We start from the raw sequence: 12036 nt of genomic DNA on the forward strand, positions 1-12036 counted from the left end.
GACGGGACGTATCAATGAAGAGGCAAGAATTTAGTAAGATAAGGACTTCGTCAAATACAATTTCGATCTAGGATTGACAAAAAGCTCTCTTACCGGGCCCCGATTTCTCGAAACAAACTTAAGTTTTTACTCAAATCTCAAACTGAGTTTGCAAAGAAAACTCAGCTGAGTTTTTTACTCAACTGCATTTTTCGAATCAAACTCAGCAAAAACTCAGCTGAGTTTTTAACTCAGCACTTAAGTTCGATCTCAGTTTGTTTTTTTATGCGATGTAAGCGGCCTTGGCGCGAGATTTGACTTCCGTTTCCAATGTAAACACGGATGCGCGTGATGTTACGTTTTGTCGTCTGCTAACATATCCGCGATGGCTGAGAGCAAACGGAGGCCGAATTGGACTGAAGAAGAGCGAATTTTATTAATTGACAATGTGAACCAAATTCAACATCGACTGTTTGGAAAATTTAAAGGATGCGGCACAACGAAGGGAGGAAAAATCAAAGAACAAGCCTGGGAGGAGGTGGTGAATGCCCTAAATGCGTAAGTCACATAGTTGCAGTAGTTACAGTATGACTCTATTATCGCGGTGTCGGCAAATCTCGTAATCCACACACCTGTCGACTGTTTACTTATGCAAATCTAAGTACGATAGTTCATCGCATGATCGAATACAGGACTGGTTGCGGTATGTAACGACTACTTGCAAGTATACACACGTTAACTCTTTTGATGATATTTTCTGGAATGTTTTTGAAGTGGAAAAGCCCCTACCTCCAATCAATTTTTGTAGGCATTGTCGCATGACCCATGCAGCCGAGGTCGTATGCATACTGAATATGCATAATCCAAAACAGGAAGTGATGAAAAACACATAATCCACACGTATCACACCAAAATAGCCATAGCGAGATGATTTAGAGTTGCCCGCCCTTGAGTCGCCAATGACGGGAAGCTTTGTTTACCGAATATTGGATAAAGAAAATCAGCATCGATTAATACCAATGGATGTGTCATAGTTGAATAATGAATAAGAAACATTTTTTCGTATTACATAGTTACTGTGTTAGTAAGCATTCGCCGTTACGATCAACTATAAATTAATCACCGCGATATTATATTTAAAGCGTACCATCATCATTCACACCTTGTTTACTGTCTCGATTTCACTGCAAACACAAAGGTTTGGCTAAAGAGAAGTCGGGAACTAAGAGACGGGAAGAACAGTTATACCGAAATATCATATTTGTGGCATGTTAAAGTGGATGAAAGTAAGTTTGGAAGTTTCAGGTATATCTGGGCCTTGTCATCAGGAAAACCTAAAAAGGCTTTAGCTGCATGAGGGTCGTGATTGGGGTGTACTGTATTTCCGCTCTAATAACAATGATAATAATAAGATATTAATAATAATACATACGTTTCTGTAATTTTTACTGGACTGTTTTAGGAGTGAGATATGTCTCAGTAGATAAATGAATTTTTGAAAACACAAGTACATATTTGCAATTGTGATTCATCTCTGGCCAAGAATCATCATGAGGTAGGTACTGAAATATTTGCAAAACGTGCTTGTGCTCTGCTCCCATTGATGTCTGAAGCAGGACTGAGAAGTATCGGGTTCAACGTCCTTTGCAGTGAGTTAGATTTGCATACATTTATTATTTTAGCATGTGCAATGGATTCGCACATTTAATTATTAATTTAACTAGTGTGATGGGTTCACACATTTATTATTTCAACAAGTGTGATGGGTTCACGCATTTATTATTTCAACAAGTGTGATGGGTTCACACATTTATTATTTCAACAAGTGTGATGGGTTCACACATTTATTATTTCAACAAGTGTGATGGGTTCACACATGTATTATTTTAACATGTGTGATGGGTTCACACATGTATTATTTTAACATGTGTGATGGGTTCATACTTGGATGTTTATGATAACAAAGTGTTTATTTATAATATTTAAGTTAGATGTAATGAAGCTTTTGAATGGTAGTCTTAAAGATTAATCTTTAGACATCGGTTCGATTCCGGTCGAAGGCATACACATCAAAAATCATTATTCACTGCATGTATTTGTATTTTGTGATGCGATGTTCTTGTATTAATATCCTTATTATTAATAAATGTTGCAATAACACATTATTTAAGTGCAAAACATGTTTTTATTTTTGGTATTTAAATTTTGATGTCATTGGGACACCTTTACTCATTTAATTAATGGTATGTCACACTAAATGTAACATTAGGAAACAACTGAAATACCATGAATGAAGACAGGTACATGGATGCATACATTTGACATACTCCAGCATATTGGTATTGTATACATTAAAATGTAATTCACACTTATGTAACATTGACACAATTACAGTGACTTGACACTGGACAAATAGTTATATGATAGTTATGTATAATACGAGTATTTCATTTTTTTGCCATGGGGTCCATGATAATGAATAAACATGTCTGTATGTCTGTCCTACCTGTTGATAGGTGGGTAGGTGAAAATTGGAGGCATTGATCACACCATTAGTGGTAAGTCAGTAAGACAACAAATTGTTGCATATTACATAAAAATACACAGGCAGTTTGTTGAGTGTGAGGTCAAGGAAAATATTTAATTTCATCACTTGAGTAACATTATCATGATGGTCTGTATTTCTATTTTAACAGAAAATCAGGAGAGGTCAAAAGAACAGTTGAGGAGGCAAAAAAACAGTATGCCAATCTGAAACAAAGAGGTTCGACATTTACAGTCTATACAAGTATCAGCATATGAAAACTAATTAACAGATACAAGTACATCAATGCAGCTGAAGGCCAGCATAATCAAAATATCTGACAGGAATTAAAACAATGAATAAATAATAACAGAACTTACTCAATAAGAAAACAATAACATTGTTGTCATCGTCATTTAAGTATGTTAATTTCAGTATGTTATTTACAAAGGTAAATCAATAATGTCATCACAAGCAGATGTAATAAGTTATATGGTGATTTGTCTTCAGCCAAAGACAAATCTGATGCCATCAGACGTCCCAAAACTGGTGGTGGGCCAAAGCCAGTCTCGCCCTCATTTGCCGAGACGTTGATCATTGAAAATCTACAAGATCGACCTACCCTGCAGGGTTTGTTAGATGGCTTTGACACTGAAGGTATAATAAATATGCACATGCTTAATATATATATCAAGTATATCACTACTTTGATAAAAAATATAATGAATTATAATTATGAAAACAATTGAAAAAAATAAACTAAACACTCATCACAGATGCTTATGAGTCAATGTGATAATGTGATAAAATATGTTGACAATTCAAAAAATGATAATGAAAATACATAATTAGTCTTATAGCTATTTCATGTTCACTGCATACATAACAATAATAGAGTCCTAAAAATAAATACACAACAAACATATAAACAAAGAGAATGGCTATAATGATTTTGTTCATGAATGTTTCAGATTTCAGTGGAACACTATCTGCAACAACTGCATCAGAGGATCTGGGGTTGGGCATGGACATGTTGTCAAATGAGCCCAGTAAGTTCTAAATAATGTACATGTCGGATTTCATGTGTTTACACATATGTCAGCTTTGTACTAAAAATTGAATTGAATAACTTCCTAGAGAAAACAGCAGCACATAGCGCATTTTTGTGCAATAAAGGTACAGGTGTCAATGAAAAAAACCTGGTCCAGCATTTATGTATGATTAAATGCAAATATATTTCTGATATAAGTGTTAATTCATCAACAGATACTCATCATGATTTAAACCAAACTCATAAAAATATGGGGCGTTAGGTTATCCTAGTGGTTAAAGCGTTAGCTCATCACGCAGAAGACCCGGGTTCGAATCCCGACATTGGTACAATGTGTGAGGCCAATTTCTGGTGTCCCTCGTCGTGATCTTGCTGGAATACTGCTAAAAGCGGCGTAAAACCAAACTCACTCACTCATAAAAATACAGTGGAAACATGGATAAGCAATTTATGAATTTGGATGAATTATTATTCTTTCAGATTGCCCGGTGCAACTGGATCTTGTGATTGACAAACAGGGAATCCTCCAAGTTCCAACCCCAAGTCCCTGCAATGGTCCTTTCAAGGAGCCACCCCCCCAAAAAGCTAAATTGCATGAGGAAGAAATTCTTACCCTCCGGGCCGAAAAAGAGAAATTTTTACAAGAAACCATTACATTAAAAGAACAAGCAGAATACTTTAGATCCAAAAACATCATTGCCAAATTAGAGAAGGAAAAGTTAGAGCTGGAAATACTAATATTAAGAAAGAAATGTGTAACATTAGAAGAAGAGTAAAATGAAATGAAAGTACAAAATAAAGAACATAAAGATAGATGTGTAGTAAAGTTTCAAGAGAATAATAATTTATATTATAATAAGAATTAATAATTATGTCAATAGCTATGTTAATTGCTAAGATATATAAATACATAATACAAGAAAATTTGCCTTTTGGAAAAAACAATTTGGAATTCAAGGAAATATACTGAATGTGACTCGCTGATCTGGGACATGTATATGGGGGAAGGGGGAGGGGGTGTGCTAAGCTGTGTGAACTGGTGTCTAGGTTGAATTTGCGTGAGAATATGTGTCTGTGGAGTGGGGCGGGGGGGTAGGTGGTGGGGTTGCTGTATACATATAAAGATATTATTAGTTATAATGTTTTATTTATGTATTTCATTGATTGTATAATTTTAGGAGTGTCTTTTAGGCCAGTAATGGCCAGGTGTATTATGTACACATGACACATTAATAAACTATATCATTATTATTATTATTATTATTATTTTCATGCATTCCTATGGACAGTAACATTGACGGATCCACATACCTACTTTGTCTAACTAGCAAAGTCACTCATCCCTGACTATATCTGGGCTGTCTAATAGCTCCTGTTTACCTGTACACAAGTATTAGAAGAAGCAGGAAGATACCAGATATTAACCAGCATTATCAAACAAATTGTTAATAGCAAAATTCTTTTGACCACAAATACAATCATCTATGTATCAAAACAGTTGGGAGCTACATCAAATACAGATAGCATCAATGCATTTATGCATAGGTCAGTAAATGTCAGTTGCAATTTACATTGATAATCTAGAGAAAATTGAACAAGCCAATCCCTTGCCACCTTCCCACTTAAAGTATTCCATATTACAAACATTTAGCTGAAAAACTGCTGGCACAGGTTTTTACGAACATTGCTACCTGTCCATTCATCAGCAACATGGACAATGACATTATTATTCGTGTCAATATCATCATGATCAACATTTATTATATCTTTTCTATCAATACCAATATTATGTAGAATCACGCAGGCAGTTATAATTTTACAAGCATTTTGAGGTGTTGTTCTTAATCCACTGGGTAAGCAAGAAAATCTTCGTTTTAAAATTCCAAAACTCTGTTCGACTAAAACTCTAGTTCTGCAGTGACTTCTGTTATATCTTTCTTCAGCCCGGCATGAGGTTGTGAGGAAAGGTGTCATTAAGTATGACTTGCATGGATATCCCGAGTCTCCAAGAAGAAAGCCCTTGTATGTTCCTATAAAATGAAGCAGATCAGAATTTGTATGATTCTGGTGACATTTGATCATGACATGCAGAAAATGATTTTTTTACTGATTTAACAGTGATGCAATAACCAATTGTCTTGGAACCATAATAATACATTTTTAAAAAATAATCATTTCAAAAGGCTGTTTACCCCTTTCCCTCAGCAATAAATATTATTGGTTCTGTAAATGAACTGTGTCCTTAAAAGTTTTGTCATTTGGTATAATTTACAGTTCAAATCATGTCAGATTAAAGATGAATTATGACCTCATACCATTTTCAAAAGCAACGCTGATTTTACTGTCCCGGATGATGCGGCTGTCATGGACACTCCCTGGCCACTTCACAACACAATTGAGGAACTTGTAGTTGGCATCACATATCATCTGATAAGTTATAGAATTAATAGGTCAGTTCAATACATTTATAAGCACAAAACACTGCATGTCATTGGTCAGTAAACAGATTGATTGAAATTATAACAAAAGAATAATTGAAATGGTATGATTCATATTTTGGCTGCCACTGTGTAGGCAGTGATTTGTGAATTTTAAAATATAGATTCTATTTTCATACATTTCATGAAACATAAAACGTACATGAACATAAGTGATTTTAGCTTCTGGCAATAACAATTATTAAGTGTCATAAACATAATATTATTACCTGAACATTGAGCGAGTGAAATCCTTTACGATTCAAATAATCGACTTCATTCCTTGAGGGTGCTATAATGCGGATGAAGGTTCCATCTAAGCAGCCCAGAACATTGGGGAAACCTGAAAAATTAAATTATATGTTTCATTTTTAAGATTCATTAATGATAAATTATTGTTATTATCAGGAATATATTGCCAATTTTAAATAACATTATGTCAAGAATTTTGAATTGGCTGTTATGGTAATTATCTTTGATTATATTTTATAAAATATTTCATTACAATTTGATTTTTTAAACGATTGAAGGCGTTTATTTTTATGCATTTTACAAAAGGTATTGGAAATTTAAAGTGTATATGTTAAAATATGATAAACGTAATTTTTATTGAAAGTTTCCGTCAGAATTTCCAGATTTATGTCATGATGATAGCTGTTCGTTTTAGAAAGGGAAAGGTTTTTTATATAGAAATGACAAGAATTAGAGTAGCTCCCCCTTATTTGACCTAGTAATTAATAACACCACTGAAGAGGCGAGTTGAAGAGGAATCGCTTTCAAACACACTCACCTGCAATTTGGAAGAACATTCTCTTGATCTTGTCTGCATCTTGTCCAGTTGGCATACATACAAAATGCCGGAGATGTTCGATCAGACAAGTGCATACATCTCTGACTGACCGAAACACCGAAGAAGTTGAAATAATCGAATATGAATCGGCGATCAAAGAATAAAAAGATCCAGTGGCCAGGAAACGCAGGGCGACAAGTACCTGCGTTAAAACAGGTAATGGGCTGCTTCTGTTGGAGCACCGTTCAAGTTTCTCACAAACAAGGGAAACAATAAATAAAATGCTCTCCCCACGGAAACGGAACCTCATGAATAACTCCTCGGGTTCCATGAACTCAAGAGGATTTTGTCTATCGACTAATCCCCTTGACAATGTTGATATTTGTTTCTGCCTACGACGCCTACGTCTATTCAACACCGCCATTTTATGACCGACAAAAAAACTTAAGTAACCTTCCTACCTAACTCAAGTTGTAAACTCAGTTTGAGTCGAAAATTGAACTGAGTTTGGTTTGAGAAATGCATTTTGCTGAGTTTTCTCAAATTTGAGTAAAAACTCAGACTTAAGTGTGTTTTTGAACTTAAGTTTGTTTCGAGAAATCGGGGCCTGGACTTAAAAATAATGTCAATAACATGATCGTGGTCTGTAGAGTACAATGAGACGATAACTGGAACCACGTGATTTACTGTATTTGGCTGTGACACATGACAACTCCAGGAAGAAGGATCTTGCTTTTATGGTAAACTTTCTCTGTGAAGACCTGTTGTTTTCAAAGAAGTAAGACTCTTCTTCTTATGCTTCTCGGAGCTGTGTGGGCGGATACTGCTCCTAAAACACTTGGAAACCTATTCCCGACTAGGTATCTTCTAAGGGCATTAGTGTGGTAACATCACCAGATGCTCACAGTTTTTAGAACGTCCTCGTCAGTATTGGGAGACACAGAGACACAGAAACGCATTTTTGTAAAGTGAGTGCCAGCATGCTTGGGACGAAAAAAATAAATTGACAGATTCTCTGCCTTTGCACGAAGGACGCGCATTTGGCATCTCCGTGCGTTCGATGGTGTTACAGGTGACAGCGCCACTGTCTCTGAGGACTGCTACTGTGCACATTGTCTCCGTCTACTGTCACTGCTTTACTGGTAGCTGTCTTGTTGTTATCTTTAGTTAAACTCACTCACTCACTCACTCTCATGCCCACTCACCAACTCACTCACTCACATTTTGTAGATATTCATGAAGGTCCAAATTGGATGACATATAACTAGTGTCGTGTGAAGAAAGAGTGTTCAGTGACGTAAATTAGATAGTGACTCAAAAACACATCCTCATTATAGAGTCGGAATCCTACAATCGATTCTGCTGTCAGCAGAGATTTCTTATGAATATGGAAAAGGATTTTGTCGCCTTTATCTACACTGGTGCATTTTTTCTCACATTTATCTTAACTTGTAGTTATAACACCATACCAATGTCACACCTTTCTTAAAGCCTTGCGACCTGAGTCTATATATCGCTTGATATCTTCTCTTAACTTGAGAACACCAACGGTTACACTACCGTATAAGGGGCACAGTTGGCCCAGTCGCCTAAGACGTTCATTGTGACCACAGCTCGAATCCAAGATTTGCCCAGGTTCTGTGTCTCGGTTTGACAACGCAACACCTGAGGTCGTTGGATTCACCAAAGTGGTAAACCTCTAAGACCTGAATCATTTCGGGCTCTCCCCACATCAAGCTGACACGCTGAAATAACGAATTACAACTCAAAGCGGAGTTAAACCAAACACTCACCTACTCACAATTGTACTATTCACTACTGCTTTAAAGTTCTATATGGAGAATCTTTCACATCCCTGTTCAATCCCAACCTCGAAAGGGCATAACACTGCCTTAATGAGTTTGTTAAACATAATCGTGTACGTGTTTCTGTTTTATTGCGTTTCAGCTTATGTTTTATTAAAGCAAGAAGTGACAACAAATCCTAAATTGCTGACAAATCAAAGATCAACATCATTCGAACTCAAGATTAGTTCGTCTTCTCACAGCTAAGGGCCGTAACTCTTTATAGAGAGTCACACAGTCCAGGATGGTGTAGTGGATACAGCGCGTGCCAGAAGAGCAGAAGTTCGGAGGTTCGATCTCCGGCCGCGTCATACCAAAAAAGAGGTTTAATGACGCTACCTGTTGTTTTACCCTGTCTGATGCCCAGTCATACGAAGGTAAAACAAGAAACGACCGGCTATGAGTCAGTATACTGTGTCCAAGTTAAACTGTGGCATGGTGTCTCATCGGTCTTGACTACACAACTTGCATTAGTCCGGCCAAGAACAAGCAGACACTCACAATATAATAAGTTTTTCTGATCTTTAAAAATAAAGTTGGTAAAGAATGTTTAAGCATAAAAACGAAGTTCATCATAACGAATGTATTCTATTCATCTGACAACAGTAAGGAGAAGTGTGTTAATGTATTTCGACATTTCAAACATTCAATTTCCCGACAACCAGTTCTTCCGCGTTCTAATCATAAGATAAAACACTCTTGGAGACGTACACACGGCAGCTTAGCGATACATCAGTCCAATAAGATGCTATGTGTCTACTCTGCAACGATCAAGTCTTTGATAGGCATTTAGAAGTCGCAAGGACATGAAGACATGAAACGTAAGTTGGATAACAACTTCTTGAAAAGGTGATCAATAACTGGTTACGTGTCTCCGCCTTCAAGGATACTTTACGGTCGAGCGCCAAAAACTCAACCAAACCAATTCCATGTACATTTTGTACGTAGAAGCAATTGGAACAACGAACGATGACAGTTTGCCGCAGCGTTGTAACCTCTTAATTCTAAGTAGGAAATTAGTTAACAGACTAAACCATACAAGATGGCAGAACCTTGCCGCAGCGTTGTAACATCTTAATTATAAGGAGGAAATTAGTTAACAGACTAAACCATACAAGATGGCACCACCTTGCCGCAGCGTTGTAACATCTTAATTCTAAGTAGGAAATTAGTTAACAGACTAAACCATACAAGATGGCACCACCTTGCCGCAGCGTTGTAATTTATCCTAATACTAATGAATAATTTAGTTAAAGAACTACTTCGAGGTAGCTGGCGACTAAATCATGTGTTTTTACGGGATGTGAGGGTACACTTCCCCATAGATTAACTGGTGGTTTCTTCCAAGGGATCCATTGAGCCATTCTAATACAGTATACATCTTTCTGATAGATGAAAGTCAGAGTTTCATAGGTTGGTTCTGAAATCGTTGCGAGTTGAAAATGGCATGCTGCTTGTCACGAGTGAGTGAGTGAGTTGGGTTTAGCGCCGCTTTTAACAGTATTCCAGTTATATCACGGCGTGTCAGCTTAATGTGGGAGGAAAGCCCGAAGTGATGCAGGTCTCAGACGTTCACCACTTCGGTGAAACCCACGAGCACGGGTATGGTGCTGACAAACCTAGAAACATAATCGGGCTGAACCGAGATTCGAACCCACAATCATAGGTTTCTGGCGTGCCCAAGGGACGCAACTCTGCACAGCGAATCGCGGCGCCTTAGACGACTGGGCCACCCGTGCCCCCTGCTTGTCACGAGATTCCAACATTAATTACACTGGTGGTCCGTGGTTGACCGACATAGAAGTGACCTCTTATGATGTCATTTGATAATGACTGTGTGTTACAACATAATACATTCGCACACGCATGTAGTCACGCACATACACTTGCGTTGGCCGTTTGATCCAATGTACTGAACTATAGTGAGTGGGTGGGTTACGAGAAAAGGACCCCAGGAAGGCAAGAGGAGTGAAGGATGGAGTTAGGCATCTTCCCGAGGCAAAAGAGTTGGATGACTTTAAGGTCCAGTTTCCACCCTTGTCGAACTAGGCTGGAATTCATGGGCTCGACCCTAGCGCCATCAGTGGTTATAACGAGTTATGTCCCTTCTAAGCCTCTCCTATGGACCAATCCGATTCCACCTCTCGTATCACTTGCATTTGTTTCAAACAAAAGGACGGCGCTCAGCCAAGACGATATGACCGATAATCAAAATCTATCTTGTAATAAAGCGGGTCTTATATCGCGAAGCGCATCAAATCACGTGAGCACCTTGATTAAAAAGATGAAAAGATTTGGAAAATATCTGTTCACAACGAGTTGGCGGTGCGCATGCTTTGCAGATCCTGCAATCGACCAAAATCTGCACGACAGTTTACTAACCGGATTTCGATTTCGTTTCGCGATTTTGATTGGACTATGCATACACTCATTAGTCCAGCCAAAATGAAACTCCATAATACCAGCCTAGTTCGGAAAGGGTGGAAACTGGACTTATAGAGCCAGTTGACTCTCTTGCCTCGGCAAGATGGGAGTGAGGGGGTGGGAAGAAGGAATGTGGGTAGGGAGACTGGTCAGAAATGACAACGCTACATGCATAACCTTCACAGTGGGCCAGGGAATGTAAACTATATCTCATTGTAACAACTAGACACATCTCAAATGACTACATGCATGACATATAAACCTATACTACTCTGGAGGACATCAGCCTTTAAACAGTCAAAACCAGACAGGTCCCAATGACCCTTTCGTGATCTAAGCCTGTTCCAGCCAAGAGATTAGTAGTCCAAGATACGGTCTACTCCAGAAGCATGACTTAACGTTTTAACTAAACAAGACCCGATGGCCATACTCAAAAGACATCACGTTCTGTGGAAGTAAAGAGACAAGTCCAGATGCCCAGACTCATTGTTTTACCCATCCAGACTCATTGGTCTTTAATGCAATTTATACAAGTTTAATTGCCATGAAACAGCAGTCGTGGGAAATTTGTCTATTTCATTCTCAGACACTTCCTGATCATCTGCAAGAGACCGAAGCATTCTTGCCATGTTTGTTGTTTCTCGCCAGTACACATGCTTGGTCTGTCTGAAGGTAATGGTAATCGCGTTCAGTTCCAGACGTCTTTAGCGCTCGTGTCTGTGGTGGCAAAAGTGATGAGATGATTGTCTTCGAGTGGTGTGCTGCTGTTTGTCAAACAGGTTACAGGAAATTAGGTAGCTGCACTTTGACCTGGCATTGTTCTGTGCTTGGCAGTAGAGCTACGGATGTTGGGCACGTTTAATTTACATGCGAAAATGGCAAATGGTCCACGTATTGGTTTTGATGTTTATGGGCGAAAATAATACATTCACGTTTTACCATGTACT

The 12036-nt window shown here is 37.9% G+C and overlaps 2 protein-coding genes across 2 annotated transcripts; one reads left to right on the forward strand and one right to left on the reverse strand.

The window, feature by feature from the left end:
* The first annotated feature begins 209 nt into the window (after positions 1-209).
* On the forward strand, positions 210-4638 carry LOC125376226. Its single transcript, XM_048388197.1, has 5 exons — positions 210-537; positions 2676-2743; positions 3014-3160; positions 3475-3552; positions 4035-4638. Exons 1-5 carry the CDS (start codon positions 365-367, stop codon positions 4328-4330), a joined length of 762 nt encoding a protein of 253 aa, XP_048244154.1. The 5' UTR covers positions 210-364; the 3' UTR covers positions 4331-4638.
* Positions 4639-4646: 8 nt separating this feature from the next.
* On the reverse strand, positions 4647-6876 carry LOC124120154 (putative nuclease HARBI1). Its single transcript, XM_048385559.1, has 4 exons — positions 6822-6876; positions 6262-6374; positions 5870-5981; positions 4647-5584 (listed from the first exon to the last, which is right to left on the reverse strand). Exons 1-4 carry the CDS (start codon positions 6874-6876, stop codon positions 5202-5204), a joined length of 663 nt encoding a protein of 220 aa, XP_048241516.1. The 3' UTR covers positions 4647-5201.
* Positions 6877-12036: the final 5160 nt, after the last annotated feature.

The sequence above is a fragment of the Haliotis rufescens genome, unplaced genomic scaffold (genome assembly GCF_023055435.1).
Source record: "Haliotis rufescens isolate VD_foot unplaced genomic scaffold, xgHalRufe1.0.p SCAF_10, whole genome shotgun sequence".
NCBI lineage: Eukaryota > Metazoa > Mollusca > Gastropoda > Lepetellida > Haliotidae > Haliotis > Haliotis rufescens.

Bases quoted from the DNA above. Each gene is read 5' to 3' on its own strand.
- LOC125376226 (XM_048388197.1), top strand. From the start codon at position 365: ATGGCTGAGAGCAAACGGAGGCCGAATTGGACTGAAGAAGAGCGAATT. The intron at 2,744-3,013 runs GTTCGACATTTA...ATTTGTCTTCAG, and splicing joins TGCCAATCTGAAACAAAGAG to CCAAAGACAAATCTGATGCC. The intron at 3,553-4,034 runs GTAAGTTCTAAA...TTATTCTTTCAG, and splicing joins CATGTTGTCAAATGAGCCCA to ATTGCCCGGTGCAACTGGAT.
- LOC124120154 (XM_048385559.1), bottom strand. From the start codon at position 6,876: ATGCCAACTGGACAAGATGCAGACAAGATCAAGAGAATGTTCTTCCAA. The intron at 6,375-6,821 runs GTGAGTGTGTTT...TTAATTTTTCAG, and splicing joins AATGTTCTTCCAAATTGCAG to GTTTCCCCAATGTTCTGGGC. The intron at 5,585-5,869 runs GTATGAGGTCAT...TTCATTTTATAG, and splicing joins CAGCGTTGCTTTTGAAAATG to GAACATACAAGGGCTTTCTT.